Raw genomic sequence first — 18,229 nt, 5'->3', positions numbered from 1 at the left:
TAATTTTGTGGTGGTGAGATGTTTTGAATTACATGGTGGTGAGGTGTTTTTAATTATGTGGTGGTGAGGTGTTTTGAATTACATGGTGGTGAGGTGTTTTGAATTATGTGGTGGTGAGATGTTTTGAATTACGTTGTGGTGAGATTTTTTGAATTTTGTGGTGGTGAGATGTTTTTAATTATGTGGTGGTGAGGTGTTTTGAATTACATGGTGGTGAGGTGTTTTTAATTTTGTGGTGGTGAGATGTTTTGAATTATGTGGTGGTGAGGTGTTTTTCATTTTGTGGTGGTGAGGTGTTTTTAATTTTGTGGTGGTGAGATGTTTTGAATTACATGGTGGTGAGGTGTTTTTAATTTTGTGGTGGTGAGATGTTTCGAATTATGTGGTGGTGAGGTGTTTTTAATTTTGTGGTGGTGAGGTGTTTTTTTACTATGTAGTGGTGAGATGTTTTTAATTATGTGGTGGTGAGGTGGTTTGAATTACGTGGTGGTGAGGTGTTTTTAATTTCGTAGTGGTGAGGTGTTTTTTAATTTCGTAGTGGTGACGTGTTTTTAATTTCGTGGAGGAGAGGTGTTTTTCACTACGTGGTGGTGAGGTGTTTTTAATTACGTGGTTGTGAGGTTTAATCGTCCCAAACTTCCAGTCTGCACCTACCCCTCCCCTATGTATGTGCTGAGGGGTTCTTTTTTGAATTTGTTTTATTTTTTCAACCTAAATCTTAAACCTAAATTTCTTATAAAAATATAATATCACAAACACAACAAATAAATTTGTGCAAAATAATTGTTTGTATTATGATTGGTGTCAATCATGACAACACAGCAACTCACGTACAGTCATTGTCCTCAGCTAAAACAAGCCTGTTCCTCTGTAACGACGCGTGGTGAGGCGAGCGCAGCTAGTGTATGTATACATACATACATACATACATACATACATACATACACACACACACACACACACACACACACACACACACACACACACACACACACACACGCACACGTATCACAGTGGAATAATGCTCATTGAAGAACTCCACCATGTGAATTACGAGGACATGAACAAAGAATGGAGAAACCAACACAATATACGAGATTAAACCATGAGTTTCCAGAAACATACGGCATTTTTTCAGATGGAGACACCAAAAAAGCCACTTGGCCCTAAAAAAAAAATACAATGATGATGATAATAATAATAATAATAATAATAATAATAATAATAATAATAATAATAATAATAAATTTGAGCATGCAATATACGATTTATTGATTCTCAAATGCCTTATCTAAGGTTGTGCATTGAATTTCATTCTATACTTTGAATCAGTCTACATGATGGTTTTATATGAGGTGCGACAGATGGCAGTATTATGAGCAGTGTAAAAGGAGTAAAATAGATTGCAACAGAATCTCCAAGGATTTTGTTGTAAAATGTAGTTCTAATTTCAGTTACTCAGAAAGTTGTTTGAATAGTAAAGTTTTAATCTGAAAATGCATTTCACGTTTTCACGTCTTCAAACTCTGTCTCAAGTCATGAAAATGTGACGCAGATCTGGCAAGACTGACTGACTCGATCGAGTTCTGTCGTCCAACAAGTGTTTCTCTGCACTTACGGAAATTAGTTCTTTGAAACTTAACTCGGTGATGTAATACTTAGAGTGTCCGCTCCTAGTCTGGGAGGTCAGCGTTATGAATCCCGGCCGAGTCATAAGAAAGATTTTTTTAAATGGTGCGTTCTACTTCCATGGTTGACACTCAGTATTTAAAAAGGATAGATCATGGACAAACAATCAAAGGTTGGCGACCATAGCACACTAGCACAGGCTTGATGAGCCAATGGCCTCCTGCATTGAAGTTCCTTGTGAGTTGTGAAGGAATTCGTATTATAAACTTCCTGTTTTGTGTCAGAGCACGGGGCGGCCATGTTGGAAAAAAACAAAAAACACCCACACATCAGTACAACACACACACATTATATTTAGCTCTGTTCCTCTCAACAATTAAACAAGAAGACGTCATGCGGAGCACGATACTTGCAAAATCCGCCCCCCACCCCAAAGAAAAAAAATTCCATTGATACAGCAAATTTTCCATTTCATCAAGATTAAAATTGACAATCTTGATCAAAGCTCGGGTCAATAGGAAGAAAAGTGACGATTTTTCACATGAAAAATGATAATTTTGGAAGACTGACCTTGAGTTGACCTTTGACCTTTTGACCTCAAATATAGTTAGTTTCCCTATTTAGTCACTCAATGTGCAAATGCTGTTCAATTTTCAAGTCAATCGGATGAAAATTGAGGATTTTAAAAACTTGGCATAGGGTTGACCTTTTGGCCTATGATGACCTCAAAAATAGTTGGTGGTTGAATTCAGTGACCATATATGTAAATCCTTTTAGAATTTCAAGTCAATCAAATGAAAATTGATGATTTTAGAATTTTGGCCTATGTTGACCTTTTGGCCTATGTTGACCTCAAAAATACTTGGTGGTTGAATTCAGTGACCAGATATGCAAGTCCTCTTCAAATTTCAAGTCAATTGGATGAAAATTGAGGATTTTAGAATTTTGGCCTATGTTGACCTTTTGGCCTATGTTGACCTTAAAAATATATGGTGGTTGAATTCAGTGACCAGATATGCAAGTCCTCTTCAAATTCCAAGTCAATTGGATGAAAATTGAGGATTTTAGAAATCTGGCCTATGTTGACCTTTTGGCCTATGTTGACCTCAAAAATACTTGGTGGTTGAATTGAGTGACCAGATATGCAAGTCCTCTTCAAATTTCAGGTCAATCAGATGAAAATTGAGAATTTTAGAAATTCAGCAAAGTTGGTGACCTTTGGCCTATGTTGACATTTTGACCCCAAAAACAATAGGCTTCTTGCTTTTGACCAACTCTACCGTTTGGTGAAGTTTTGTGAAGATCGGTTGAAAATTGTGACCTGTAGGCCGGTGACAAACAAACAGACAGACAATCAGACAGACAGACAGACAGAACCACAAACGCAACCGACCAATATACTTGAAAAATCTTCCATTTTGCAAGTAATAATTTAGTGAATGCCTAAAATAGTTGCGCACACACACCTGGAGGCGTCTTCACCAGCGGGTGTGGAACAAGAGGAATGACCAGGGAAACATTACTGTAATCTTTCGGCCCAGGATGCCTCGGGCTTTCGGCGGAAGGCAAACAGGCTGTTGAGAAGCCACCCCAAGTCGTTTGATCCTTAGTTGTATGACCAGGCATGTCAGGCCACGGTTGAATTTGCCCATCCTCGAGGCTCGACCCCTCCGCAGAGCGCTTTTGGGGGATCAAGATTTCTGCCAGGCCACACATTTTTGGGAATCAAGTTTTCTGCCAGGCCAAAAATAAAACAAAACCGCAATAAAACAGTACAATTCCATACTCATTAAATGTGCAAGAATTAACTTCAACATAAATAGAATAATTAACGATTGTAAATTAATTTTAAAAAGATTACAAATCAGATAACATACGGTATTAAACATCATTGGTTAATAAAGCAAAATCTGGTGTTGGTATGGTAAAAGTGGCTCATGAAACCACTGCCAGTAGTTACTGCCAAGTAAAATGGAGTAACTTGAATAAAAAGGGAACTTCTCGTGTTTTTGTATATAAAGTCGACGCTCGTGGAAAAAGCTATAAAATAGAACAGAAAAGAAAGAAAACAGTGGGAAGTGGACAAACACACCAACAGCTAGGGGGAGGGAGACAACAGAGGGACACTTGGAAATGGGCTGGATACAAGCTGAAACACAGCAAGAACGAGTCTGGAAGAGGAGGAAGGGAAAAGCAGGGATGAAATAACTAGCAATGTAACAAAAAAACAGGAAGGAGAGCAGCGAAAACAAAATAAGCTTGAAATGAAGGGGTATGTTTGCAGAGGGCTAATGAGGGTATAAAAGATCATGAGCATAGATTGCAGAGGGGTGAGGTGAGCTGAGGAGGAAGTGAATATCCATCTTGAAAACCTGGAGGAAGGACGGACGTTGAGGAGGTTGGTTCCACAGGCGAGAGAAAAGAGGAACAGATGAGTGGAGATGAGTAATGAGCTTGGCGTTTGGGAGTCCCATCAAAAGTTTTACTAGCACTCCACGTTCACCCTGGAGAAACCTGGAGGTATGGGGGGGAAGAGGGTATGCTAAATCACAGAAGGGGCAAGATTGGATTACCAGAGAGAAGGTGGTAGATGACAGTGGCCACGAACCTGTCTGCTATGACAACGTAACAGGCACTACAATTCAGCTTCATCATGGGAGATTTCAATAAATTTGAGGGTCTTGGTGACCACGGTATCAAGAAGTGCAAGATGTGAGGCAAGGGCACCAGCCCAGTCAGCAGCTTGGTTTGGAGGCCAACTTGTGTATATACTGTATAGTTTGCCTAATAAAGATTGTGGCTGAGAGTGAGGCCCATTACAAATGTTGGAGTGTTGGACCAGCTCCTGAGTCTTTCAAGATGTGAAGAGAGTGAAGATGCTCCTGCGTATACTTATCTGAAGAATGAGGCTTGTTACAGCGGAGGGTGGACTTCTCATTGAAAGACAACGCGGAGCTTCCAGGGATAAGGAGAGATATCCAGACCCTCTATCGAGCAATATAGAAGCAATGTTATGAGAAAGTTCCGCAAAGCATGATTTCAAAGGGTTGTTATAATCGCCTGTAATTTTTTTTTTGTCTACAAAGTCGAGGCTCATGGAGGAGCTGGAAAAAAGAACGGATCAGGATGTAACAGTAGAAAAAGAACAGTAGAAGTAGAGTGAGAACGGATGACGATGCACACCAACAGCAGGGTTGAGACAACAAGTGTCACAAAGACATGACATGCAAGACACAAGAAGAATAAAACCATGTATTATGAAAACTGAACGGTCCTGCAGAGGAAGCCCAGAAGAATAAGAAGATCAATACAGCCGTGCTGCATTTCTTCACACTCAATGAAGGAAAGCAAACATGTGCAGCTTATTGTGTGGAAAACTCAACACCACCTGCAATTTACGGTGAGGCAACTTTTGCCCAGAAACATTCAAATATTTTACACCTTCCCTACATTGCGAGCACACCTGCTCAAGGATTAGAATTCAATGGAGGGAGGTGTTCCACCATAGGCACACAACAAAAGCAAAGAGAATGGGATGAAGATTCAGCACAAGGAAAAAAACAAACAAAAAGGAAGGAAGCATGGCATGATAACATGATAACTTGCTCTCACCTTTTGCAATCGGAGATATCTGATCCAACTCCTCTTGAAGATCGATGTCCTCACCATCCTTGAGCTCCACCTTCTCGTAGCCGTACCAGCCCAGCAACTCGTTCATTGTACTCTCGGCAAAGCTCTGTGACACAGCATCCCTGGAAATCCAGCTCTCTCGTGCTCAAAGAAGAGCCATGATTTTATATTGCTGGTAATTTGATGCGACAAATACATGTCTGAAAATTATGTCATGATGCTTCCTCAAGGTCATACAGTCACGTGAAAAAGTAAGTACACCCCATGTAACGTTTTGACTTTTTCAACATATTTCAACATACAGCTAATTGATCTTCATTTCAACAATATTGATAGGTAAAGGTGATATAATATAACAAATATCATGAAACATTTACATTTTGTAGTCCATTGTATAATTTAAATAAACATAAATGAAAATTTCACATATGGAAAAAGTAAGTACACCCCTACATTTACCACTACTTCAAATACCTAAAATTAGAATCAGGTGCACCAGCTCAGGTGCAAATGATTAGAACATCGTTAGAGAGGATCTTGGAGGAACCTGTCTTATTTAAACCTCAGACATTTAGTTTCGTTTGCTCTTTGTTGTTGAAGTGTGCGGCGTCACCATGCCTCGATCAAAAGAGCTCTCTGAGGCCTCCAGAAAGAAGGTTATAGATGCCTACGAGTCTGGGAAGGGATTTAAAAAGATCTCCAAACAATTTGAAATCAATCATTCGACTGTCCGGAAGATCATCTACAAGTGGAGAAAATTCCAAACAACTGCCAACTTGTTCAGGCCAGGCCACCCCAGCAAGTTCAGCCCGAGAGCAGACCGCAAGATGCTGAAAGAAGTCTCGAAGAACCTTAGAATGTCATCACGGGACCTACAGGTAGCTCTTGCCACTGTTGATGTCAAAGTGCATGAGTCTACCATTATAAAGAGGCTGCACAAATTTGATCTACATGGGAGGTGTGTCTGGAGGGAAACCTTTGCTGTCCAAAAAGAACATCAGGGCAACTCTAAAGTTTGCCAATGAACACCAAGGCAAAGACCAGCACTTCTGGAACAATGTGCACTGGACAGATGAGTCAAAGGTAGAGCTATTTGGCCACAGTACCAGAAGACATGTTTGGCGAAAACCAAAGACAGCATTTGACCACAAGAACCTGATACCAACTGTAAAGCATGGTGGTGGAAATATTATGGTTTGGTGCAGCTTTGCTACATCAGAACCTGGGCAGCTCACCATCATAGAATCCACTATGAATTCTTCATTATACCAGAGGATGCTTGAGAATAATGTGAGGCCATCTGTCAGAAAGTTGAAGCTCAACTGAAGTTGAAAAGTTGTTGAAACTCAACCTTGCAACATGACAATGACCCTAAACATACCAGTAAATCCACCAAGGAATGGCTGAAAAGAAAGAAATGGAGGGTTCTGGAATGGCCAAGTCAAAGCCCGGATCTAAATCCCATCGAGATGTTGTGGGGGGATTTGAAACGAGCTGTGCATGCAAGAAACCCCTCAAACATCGCACAGCTGAAAGAATTCTGCATGGAGGAGTGGGCAAAATTTCTCCCAGTCGATGTCAGAGACTGGTAGACAGTTATAAGAAACGCCTACTTCAGGTTGTTTCTGCCAAAGGGGGAAATATCACCTACTAGCAGAAGTACCCGGCATTGCCGGGCGGGGGAGGGGAGGGGAGGGGAGGGGCACGGGGGGAGGGGAGAGGAGGGGAACGGGGGGAGGGGAGGGGAGGGGAGGGGAACGGGGGAGAGGGGAGCAGAGGGGGGGATGGGGAGGGTGAGGGATGGGAGGGGGGAGGGGGTGAGGGGGTGAGGGGGTGGGAGGGGAGGGGAGGGGAACGGGGGGGGGAACGGGGGGGAGGGGAACGGGGGGGAGGGGAGAAGAGTGGGAGGGGGAGGAGGGGAGGGGGAGAGGGGAGGAGGGGAGGGGGAGAGGGGAGAAGAGGGGGGGGATGGGGAGGATGAGGGATGGGAGGGTGAGGGATGGGAGGGGGTGGGAGGGGGGAGGGGGTGGGAGAGGGGAGGGGTTGGGAGGGGGGAGAGGGGGAGGGGGGGAGGAGGGGAGGAGGGAGGGGGAGGGGGAAGGGGGGAGGGGGAGGGGGGAAGGGGGGAGGGGGAGGGGGGAAGGGGGAGGGTGGAAGGGGGAGGGGGAGGGGGGAAGGGGGGAGGGGGAGGGGGAAGGAGGGAGCGGCCGGAGGGGGTGGGGGAGGGGAGAAGGAGAGGGGGAGGGGTGAAGGGGAGGGGGTAGGGTGGAGGGGGAAGGGAAGGGGGGACGGACGATCCTGTGACGTCCTCCAGTACCGGCGTTGCCGGGCGGGGGAAGGGAGACCCATACATTCCCAACCCGTACATTCGCCCTCTCGACTCAAGCTCACTCGGACAAAAGCCTCGCACAAATTACACCGTGAAGGCCCAATGGTCATGTCTCTGCCACAAATCACGGGCGCACTGAATTGAAAATATATAGAACGCTCATACTCCGTGAAAAGTGAAGCCGCCGTGTCGCCATCTTGGTCAGCACGACTCGACCAACTCGCGTCGCGGATCTCGTTTTGTGCGGCAAGAAACTGCTCCAATCGGTTACGGAAGGGTTGTGGAAAGACGTTTCACAGCTGTTTCAAAGACGTCTTTAATTCATATCGCACAAAATCGATACAAAACACGATCTCATAAAAGGTGAAGTGAAGAAGACGGGATGGAACATCACGTGATCGCTCTGAGCGGCGGGAATGGAACATCACGTGATCGCTCTGAGCGAATCAGCGAGCTGCTCGCACTGGCTGAGATTAGCGGGTACTTCGCTGAAATGTGCTGAGGTAAATATGAATAAAAAATATGGATCTCGTCAAATATTGTTTCGGCCATGTTCGTCCCACGCTCAATGGCCATGTCTATGCCAAATATCAAGCACGTGAGTTTCGGAGTCTATCGGTAACATTATACACACACACACACACACACACACACACACACACACACACACACACACACACACACACACACACACACACACACACACACTGTGTTTCATATATATATAGATTAGAGCCAAGGGTGTACTTACTTTTTCCACATGCGAAATTTGCATTTATGTTTATTTAAATTATACAATGGACTACAAAATGTAAATGTTTCATGATATTTGTTATATTATATCACCTTTATCTATCAATATTGTTGAAATGAAGATCAAATAGCTGTATGTTGAAATATGTTGAAAAAGTCAAAATTTTACATGGGGTGTACTTACTTTTTCACGTGACTATGTCCCGCAACCTCGATAACAAATACAACGTGAGACACCATGACAGCAACGTAATGATGTTCCAAAACTAGACCACATCATTCCTAGAGGAACCCGTTTCTGCTCATTTGTTGAGCTCTTGGTATGATTTGCGCCTGGAAATGTTACTTATTTAAGAGCAGCTGGTTACCCCAACCTTCGGTTGCGATGAGAACCTCTGTCGAGATAACCAGCGTCACAAGGGGCATTTGCAGTTTCGGTCATAATAATAATTTCTATGACTCAGACCCCAGCACGTAAAAAATAAAAAGGAAAGCAAGCCAGGTTTATAAAGTGATAGCAAACCCGTGGCGTTGGGCATGGGCGTGCGGGCTAGAGCAGGGGCATGCGGGCTAGGGCATGGGTGTGCGGGCTAGAGCATGGGCGTGCGGGCTAGAGCATGGGCGTGCGGGCTAGAGCATGGGCATGCGGGCTAGGGCATGGGTGTGTGGGCTAAGGCATGGGCATGCGGGCTAGGGCATGGGTGTGTGGGCTAGGGCATGGGCGTGCGGGCTAGGGCATGGGCTTGCGGGCTAGCGCAGGGGAATGCGGGCTAGGGCATGGGTGTGTGGGCTAGTTCTTTGTCTATGCGGGCTAGGGCATGGGCTTGTGGGCAAAGGCAGGGGAATGCAGGCTAGGGCATGGGCGTGCAGGGTATGGAATAGGTGTGTGGGCCACAGAGAGAGAGAGGGACGGATAGAGGCAGGGAGAAAGGGAGGGGCCTACGGCCAACTTTCACATGTTAGTGATAAGTTGGGTAAAGGATATTTAGGCCTAACCCACTCTAGGCACCACATAACAGGCTTTTACAACAATATACAAGTAAGAATGCAGGTGGGACTTCCCTTTGTCTATGATGCGCAGGGTGGATGGAGGGCTCAAGGCAGCCCATTTAGGAGATTAGGTATCAGATGATGAGAGCTATTGACAAAGTGAGTCCAAAGATGAAGAAAGCCAAAACGGAGCACGATTAAGTTAAGTGAACCAGCCACGAGGAGCACTAGTGACGATCAGCTCCTCAACCAGCCCTCGTGGTCCATCTTTCTCGTTTCCAGATGAGGCCTTCTGGTCTGCCCCTCGTCTTCTTCCTCCTCCACTGGCTTCTTTTCACCATGAACAGGTGCCATCCATTTGTCCAGCAAGGTGCGTTTGTGGAAGTGGTATTGGCATGGCTTCTTCATGAAACACAAGTCTTGCTCTCATGTATTGTCCATGATGTGAATATCCTCTTAATGCCATCCTTTGCCAAGAATGAAGTTCCCACCATTGTTGTGCCTGTTCTTCGGTTTCTGTAGGTGTTGTCAATCTCTGATGCTTTGCATGCATTTCCTGCCTCATTCGTACTTATTCTTCAGTTTCTGCATTTATTCTACATTTTTCTACATTCTACATCACGAGGATTCTTCTCTTTTTTTGCTGTCGGCAGATTTCTTGTGCACTTTGGCATATTTATTTAGAAGCCATTTTTATTAAATAAACTGTAGAATTGATAATGCTCCGTTCACACGACCCACTCTGCTCACGGCGACACGGCAAGTCAATTGCACCAATTGCGTTTGGAAATCTTCAAAATAGAAATTATATTGTTTTAATTGATATTTCAAAACATCAGAAGAAACATTAATGTTTTGCGTCACTTTTGTAGGGAAATACACTACCCAGCTCTGCTGAGGCGAAAATGGAACACAAAGCAGAATATTGCCATGCCAACAGTAGCAAGTGTGGATTTGGAGATATCCCCCATCCCTTTGGTGGGGTGAAAATTTTTGGCCGAGTGCAAACCTCTCGAACCAGACGATTCCTTTGGTAGCATTCTGAGCGGGGTGCTACCAGTAGTTTAGGAGGAGTTACGTGACACACAGACAGATAGACGGACATTTAATCTCATCATGGAGATGGTGTTTCCAGGATGGATGTTTGAAATGGTTCACCGTGGCTCAATGATCATTTAAAAGACGTGTCATCCCTGTTTTTATGGTTCGTCTACATGAACACAATCAGGAAGTCATAAAAATGCAATGTTCCTATGATAACGATGATTTGAAAGTGAATATTATAAGATTTGTCGATAAATACAATGGGGGCTGCCAAGCTGGCCTAAAGGTGTGCTTACTCGCTTCTAAGCTGTCTAGCTTGGGTTTGTATCTTGGCCCAGTGATAAAACTACCATCCGCGTATTTCACAGGCAGGGTGATTCATCAATGGATGCTAAACTAGGCGACCCGTCTGTTTACCTTAGTCAGTGGACATTATAGATCCAAAGGTGTCCTTCGCTAAGAGTAGGTGAGCTATCACAGCACCCATGGCCAAGTTCAAAATTCATCCCCTCACTACTTTGTCGAGCTTCAGGCCTGGCCAGGCAGTTCATAAAAGACTTGGGAGAAAAGCTTCCCACGGCCAACCCCACAAGAACGTAGGAATAATTGTGGCTGTTAAGGAAGAAGAAGTATATGAATACATGGACAAATCATCTAAATTTCTTCTGCGGTTCCTTTGTAGAGAGAATGAAAAATTTTCCTCACTTCCACTTGACAAACCTTGTCTACTTCCAGGTGGTTGCCAAAATTAATAATCACAATCAATATGACTTTAATCACAATGGACTACTTTTGGATTGAAGCAACAACACAAGAGCCTGTCTCTCAATAGTTAAGAACCGCAAAGGTGCATTCAGGCAGTTCCTCACCCTAAAACAGGTGGATGGCTTTGAAAACTAAATCAATTAACCATATGCTTTTTGTTTCTCAAATAAATTAATTTCTCTTTTTCTCACTCTCTGCCCCCTCTCTCCTCTTCGCTCCCCCTCCCACCTCCACTGCCCCCCAATATCCTCCTTTGTCCCCATCTGCCCCCCTCTGTCCGCTCCTTCCCCATTACCCCCTCTCTCACACCCTCCCCCTCCCCCCCTACCCCTCCATTTCTCCCTGCCTCTTTCCCTCCATCTCTCTCTGTGGCCCACATGCCCATTCCATACCCTGCACGCCCATGTTCTAGCCTGCATTCCCCTGCCTTAGCCCACAAGCCCATGCCCTAGCCCACACACCCATGCTCTAGCCCGCATGCCAATGCCCTAGCATGCATTCCCCTGCCCTAGCCCGCAAGCCTATGCCTTAGCCCGCAAGCCCATGCCCTAGCCCGCTAGCCCATGCCCTAGCCCGCACAGCCATGCCCTAGCCCGCACGCCCATGCTGTAGCCCGCACGCCCATGCTCTAGCCCGCACACCCATGCTCTAGCCCGCAAGTCCATGCTCTAGCCCACAAGCCCATGCCGTAGCCCACACCCCCATGCCCTAGCCTGCATTCCCCTGACCTAGCCCAAAAGCCCATGCCCTAGCCCGCACGCCCATGCCGTAGCATGCACCCCCATGCCCTAGCCTGCATTCCCCTGCCCTAGCCTGCATTCCCCTGCCCTAGCCTGCATTCCCCGGCCCTAGCCCGCACAGGCGCACACCCATGCTCTGGCCTGCACACCCATGTCCTAGCCCACACACCCATGCCATAGCCCGCACGCCCATGCCCTAGCCCACAAGCCCATGCCCTAGCCCACAAGCCCATGCCCTAGCCCGCACGCCCATGCCCTAGCCCACACACCCATGCCCTAGTCTGCACGTCCATGCCCTAACCCGCATGCCATTGCCTTAACAGCCTGCAGCAATTTAAGATTTTGTTTGCAACTTCTGAGCATAATGTACTTTTATATGCATTGAAACAGTGGCAGTTAAAGGGTGTTTTAAACCAGAACCGTATGTGATGTTGATCAATGATTTCCATATCTTATCTCACGATTTGGAATCAGATTTGGAAAATGACAAATACAGTAACTGCTTACATATTGTTGAACTGATAATGGAGTCATTAAGGTGCAAAGGAGAAATAAAGTATATACCATATGGGGTTACCAGGTGAAAGGGCACCAATGACGTACTACTATATGGGCCTTCAGGTGAATCAGTTATTGCTACAATGAAAAAGACAAACACAATAAATGTACTACCTACGTCATTAAATTAAGTCATTGGTCTCTTTTGTTGCTAAAATAAGAGAAGGGAAAATGTATTTTCTGCAAAAACTTGATAAGATTCACCAAAACCTATTGTTCGGTCCAGTTTTGCTACAATGGATTTTCATGCTGGTCAGAGCTACGTTTTGTGTTTCTGGAGATCATTAATGTGGCAATTAGTTCAGCGTCTGTTTGTCTTTCATCCACACCTCGTAGGTGGCGTTACCGACTGAGTTACATTAGTGACAGAGGTGTAAAGTGGTTACGATAATGAAACTCAAAAAAAAAAAAAGTTTCTCGCTTCGTGATTCAGTTTTGGACACCGTTGATGTCATCGCCCACAATGTGACCTACAGATGGTTGCTTCTCATCAACGTGCGGTCAACTGATCTCGGGAAACTTGAGAACATATACAAGTTTGAGGAAAGGCTTCAATAGCTTGTGCCCATTTGATATCTCCTTCAAAAGAGTGCGCTCAACAAAATCGATACTTCTTTACTACTACTACTACTACTACTACTACTACTACTACTCGGTTAATGACCGTTTTCCCATATTTGGTGGTTGGTCGGCTGATAGTCCTGCTCCACTTAGTCCTGTTAAACGCATCCTCCTCCTTTATTCCAACAACTGAATGTCTCTACTCATACCATCCTTCCATGTCGTTTTCGGTCTACCTTTTGGACTTTCTCCCGCAACGACTAAACTGGTGACTTTCTTGACAGACTCGTTTCCCTCTTTCTCACCACGTTCCCAAACCACCTTAGTCTTCTCTTTCTCAACTCTTCCTCAGAAATATTTGCTTTGAGCCCTTTCTTATGTCTACACTACTTTCCTTTAGTGTTACCCCACACATCCTCAGCTCTGTCCTCTTTAGTCCTCTATCATCTTCAACCATAATTCCCGAGGTCTTACTACGTACAACAAAACTGGTCCAATACACGCTAAATATACTCTATTTTTTTTACTTCGCTTGGATGTAAAGGTTGTACTGTAGTTAGAAAACATAGTGATGAAGAAGAATGGAAAGACTACTTCCACAAAAGTTGTTGAATTAGGAGAATGATTGGGATAAGGATGAGGAAAGTAGAAGGCATAGAGGAAGTATCAGAGAAAGAGGTTAGTTCAGCTATTAAGAAATTAAAGACAGGTAAAGCAGGACGACCAACTAACGTTGTGGTTGAAATGGTGGGGGCAGCAGGAAGGAGAGTTGTGGAGAATGATATGGGAGAATGGATATATCCCAGATGATTCGTTGTAACCAGTATACTTTTGTACCTTTGTTTAAAATGGTGGGTGACCCACGACTTCCTTCATCATACAGAGTGAAGATGTTAGAGCAAGCATTGGAAATATTTGAGAGGTTATTGAGGACAGATTGAGCGTAGTTGACAATGTAGCTTTGTGAGTGGAAGGTCGACGACATATGCAATCCTTATAGTGAGGCAGATTCAAGGGAAGTACTTCAAAAACAAGAATAAGAAGTTACACCATGTGTTCGTAGATCTTGAGAAGGCATACGCTAGGGCACCGAGGATAGTTGTGGAATGGTCAGGGAGTAACAGCTCGGATTTGGTGAGGGTAGTTCTGCCAAAGTATAAGAGGCCTTGAAGATTAGTAAGAACAAGCGTTACGCCTCGGTCCCCCCGTCGGGGAAGTGATGTGAGTTGACAAAGTGGAAGACGCAGAAAACATGCTATGATATGAGATTTCGCTCACAAGGTTCAGACAGACATGGAGGCGGCCATCTTGGATTTTGACGTGGTGACACAATTTTCAATAGCGTTCTTCCTTATGCCGAGATACACCCACACACCAGATTAGAAGTTGGTACTTCGCTTATTTTTCAAGATATTCCGCTCACAAGGTTCAGACATACATGGCGGCGGCCATCTTGGATTTTGACGTGGCGACCCAATTTTCAATAGCGTTCTTCCTTGTGCCTAGATACACCCACACACCAAATTAGAAGTTGGTACTTCGCTTATTTTTCGAGATATTTCACTCACAAGGTTTAGACATACATGGCGGCGGCCATCTTGGATCTTGACGTGGCGACCCAATTTTAAACAGCGTTATTCCTTGTGCGTAGATACACCCACACACCAAATTAGAAGTTGGTACTTCGCTTATTTTTTGAGATATTTCGCTCACAAGGTTCAGACATATATATGGTGGCGGCCATCTTGGAATTTGACGTGGCGACCCAATTTTCAATAGCGGTCGTCCTTATGCCGAGATACACCCACAAACCAGATTAGACGTTGGTACTTCGCTTATTTTTCAAGATATTCATCTCAAGTTTCAGACATACATGGCGGCGGCCATCTTGGATTTTGACGTGGGTTGCACCCACACACCAAATTCGAAAGCGGTCCTTCGCTTACGCATGCACGCATGCCCGCACGCACACACGCACGCCCGCACGCACGCACGGACGGACACACGGACGGAGGGGAAAACCATAGTCCCCCTTTCGCTCCGCTGTGCGACGGGGGACAACTCGTGCAGGATGTACAGAGTCATTGGAAGTGAAAGTAGGAATACATCATGGATCAGTGTTGCTTGATGTACTACAGTAATTCCTCACTTAACACTGTTTCACACAACACAATTTCGCTATAACACAGTTTTACGATTGGGGAACTCTTTTCGCACAACACGGAAGGTGCCCGTCATGATGCAGTTTCTGTCGACAGTCTTTCTTGCACTGCGTGGACTGATACCCCTCGAATCTCAGTCCTTTGCCCCACCACCTTGCTATGTTGCAGGTCCTCAACTATGAAAACTTATCGGGATTTATCGGTGCCATTCCTTGAAATCATAATTGGTAAGAGACCAGCAATTGATAATAGTGCTTCAGAGAAATCTATTTCATTGGATGTTAAATTAGAATTATTAGAGCGACATGAAAAAGCTGAACGTGGTGTAGACTCTCGGTCTTACTGAATCGACAGAGCAATTTGTGCAAATGCTGATAAAATCAAAACAAGTTGTAAAAGTGTTACTTCACCAAAACCAAAATCTTCACCAAAAAGATCACTTCACCAAAGATCTTCAGCAAAATCATTCAGATCTTCACCATTTACGTGATGTGAAAATAGGTCGTACACGAACAACCCCAACGGAAAACATGGAAAGGCTGTTGAGTACCTGGATTGAACACAAGAACTCACAAAATGTTGTCTCTATCTCTCTCCTGCTCCCTATCGTACGCAACCCTCACCTTTGACATTATTCTTATGGGAAAATTGTTTTCGCACAAGGGAATTTCGCTTAACATGGGACTTTTCAGGAATGCATCTACTGTGTTAAGAGAGGAATTATGAAGTTATAGAAGAGCTTATGAAAGAGGCGAGGGTGGGATTCCCATGGGAGCTATTATATGCACACATGACCGTGGGTGAATATAGATAAGACAAACTGATGGTTAGTGGCGAAGAAGGAGAAAGGAAGGAGAGCAGGAAATGGCCCTGTGTGACTTGTGGTAAGGGAGTGTATCACAAAAGGTGGTGTGATCGGAAAGAGTTGAGGGACATTTGGTACAGTGGCAGGTCGTTTCAGATGTAACTATAACGACACTCGGTAGAGCACAAACCTCCACCAGGCTGGACAGTTCACGTTTTGTATCCCAATGATTTGCCGGATCTGGATCGAGGCCTGAACCATAATCTAATCGGCTTGTTCTTGTCACCGAACCAACTCGTCCACCAAGTTTAGTCATAATAACTGTTTTAAATATCATGTTATATATTGCTTTTCGCCCGATCTCTCAATGGTGAAGAATCACTTCAAAATTAAATAAATCTCGTATCCAAATCCATACTCAGATCTTCACCAAAATCAAATCGATTTTTCTTTGTCACACACACAACCTGTCCACCAAGTGTCGTCCAAATCCGTCCATAACATTTTGAGATATCCTGCTATATGTCGGTTTTAGTCCTGTCACTCAATGGTGAAGAATCATTTAGAAGATTCTCAGATCCGGATCTTCACCAAAATCTAATCATTTCGTCCTTGTCACATACACTACCTCTCTGCCAAGTTTTGTTTGAATCCGTCCACAACTTTTTGAGATATCTTACTCGCAGACAAACAAACAAGAAGACGTCATGCAGAGCAGGATACTTGCAAAATCCACCCCTCCCCTCCCCTCTCCCCCCTCCCCCGCCTCCACCACCAAAAATATGGTTGCCATGGATAAATCAACTTATCCATTTCATTAAGATTAAAATTGACGATCTTAATCAAAGCTCAGGTCAATCGGATTAAAACTGATTATTTTTTAGATAAAAATTGATTATATTAGAAGCTTGACCATGAGTTGACCTGTGACCTTTTGACATCAAAATAGTGGGTTTCCCAATTCAGTGACGCACTATACAATTGCCGTTTAATTTTCAAGTCAATCGGATGAAAAATGGTGATTTTAGAATTTTGACCTCCAGATGACCTTTGACCTTTGACCTATAAATCAATAGGCTTCTCAATTGTGATGACCTCTACAACTTCGTGAAGTTTCATGACGATAGGTTTATAATTGTGACCTGTAGGTGAGTGACAAACAGACAGACAAACAAACAGACAGAATGAAAAATCACTCATCGAGCGACACTTGGAAAAATAAACAAAGTAGAATGGCACTCAGTAGAGCATCCTTTTGACTTCACAAATAATTGGTGGTTGAATTATGTGACCTGATATGCAAATAGACCTCAAATTAAGTTAATCGGATGAAAAGTGAGGATTTTATAAATCTGGCCTATGTTGATCTTTTGGCCAATGTTGATCTCAACAATAAAAATTGGTGGTTGAATTCAGTTCGATGATATGAAATTCCCATTCAGATTTCAAGTCAATCGGATGAAAATTGAGGATTTTAGAAATGTGAAATGGTTGTTGACCTTTAGCCTATGTTGACCTTTTGGCCTATGTTGATCTCAAAAATAGTTGGTGGTTGAATTCACGTAGCTGATATGTAAATCGTATTCAAATTTCAAGTCAATCGGATGAAAATTAAGGATTTTAGAAAGTATAAAAAAGTTGTTGACCTTTGGCCTATGTTGACCTTTTGACCTTTTGAGCTCAAAAATATATAGGATTTTGTCGGATCACAATCTCTAACATTTGGTGAAGTTTCGTGAAGATTTGTTTAAAATTGTGACCTGCAGGCAAGTATAAGTGAGCGGACAAACAAACAAACACACAAACTGGAGTGATCAAAATACTTGTAAAAAAAAAAAACAACATTTGGCCAAGTAATAACAAACGCAAACATAACCATAACCTCCATTCACCTCCGGTGGCGTAGGTAAAAAGTGCATGGGTATACATCAAGATGCCGAGAGCATGGCAGTAGTGGATATGGGATTTGAAGTTTAGCTGCAAAAAGTCAGAGTTTTTGTTACTTGGGAGATATGTTAGATGCAGGTGGTGGAGTGGAGTTAGCTGCGACAACTCGGACATGGGCATCATGGAATAAGTGGAGGGAGTTAAGAGTGTTCATCATAAAAATTAACGATCGAAGTTGATACGTCATTATCGAGAAAAATCGATACTTTCGTCAGAATTTTTAAATTGCTTTAGTTTGGAGACAAGGTTATAATGCAGATATTAGAAGTTAAACTTGTAGATCGATCACAAGCTTAACTTCAAGCTAAGGGTGGTC

At 43.9% G+C, this 18,229-nt stretch overlaps 1 protein-coding gene across 1 annotated transcript in view; it reads right to left on the bottom strand.

Annotated features, from left to right (window-relative positions):
* LOC137439264 (uncharacterized) overlaps window positions 1-18,229 on the bottom strand; it is a 52,019-nt gene that overhangs the window by 25,898 nt on the left and 7,892 nt on the right. The window contains exons 2-3 of the mRNA XM_078768374.1: window positions 5,242-5,365; window positions 3,096-3,329 (exon numbers count right to left, since the gene is read on the bottom strand). Of these exons, the coding sequence (XP_078624500.1) occupies window positions 3,096-3,329; window positions 5,242-5,365 (358 nt within the window). The remainder of the gene's footprint in view (window positions 1-3,095; window positions 3,330-5,241; window positions 5,366-18,229) is intronic.

Source organism: Myxine glutinosa, chromosome 14, assembly GCF_964187855.1.
Source record: "Myxine glutinosa chromosome 14, kmMyxGlut1.1, whole genome shotgun sequence".
Taxonomy (NCBI): Eukaryota; Metazoa; Chordata; class Myxini; order Myxiniformes; family Myxinidae; genus Myxine; species Myxine glutinosa.
The sequence above is the reverse complement of the archived record's forward strand: the minus strand, read 5'-3'. Positions and strand labels throughout refer to the sequence as shown.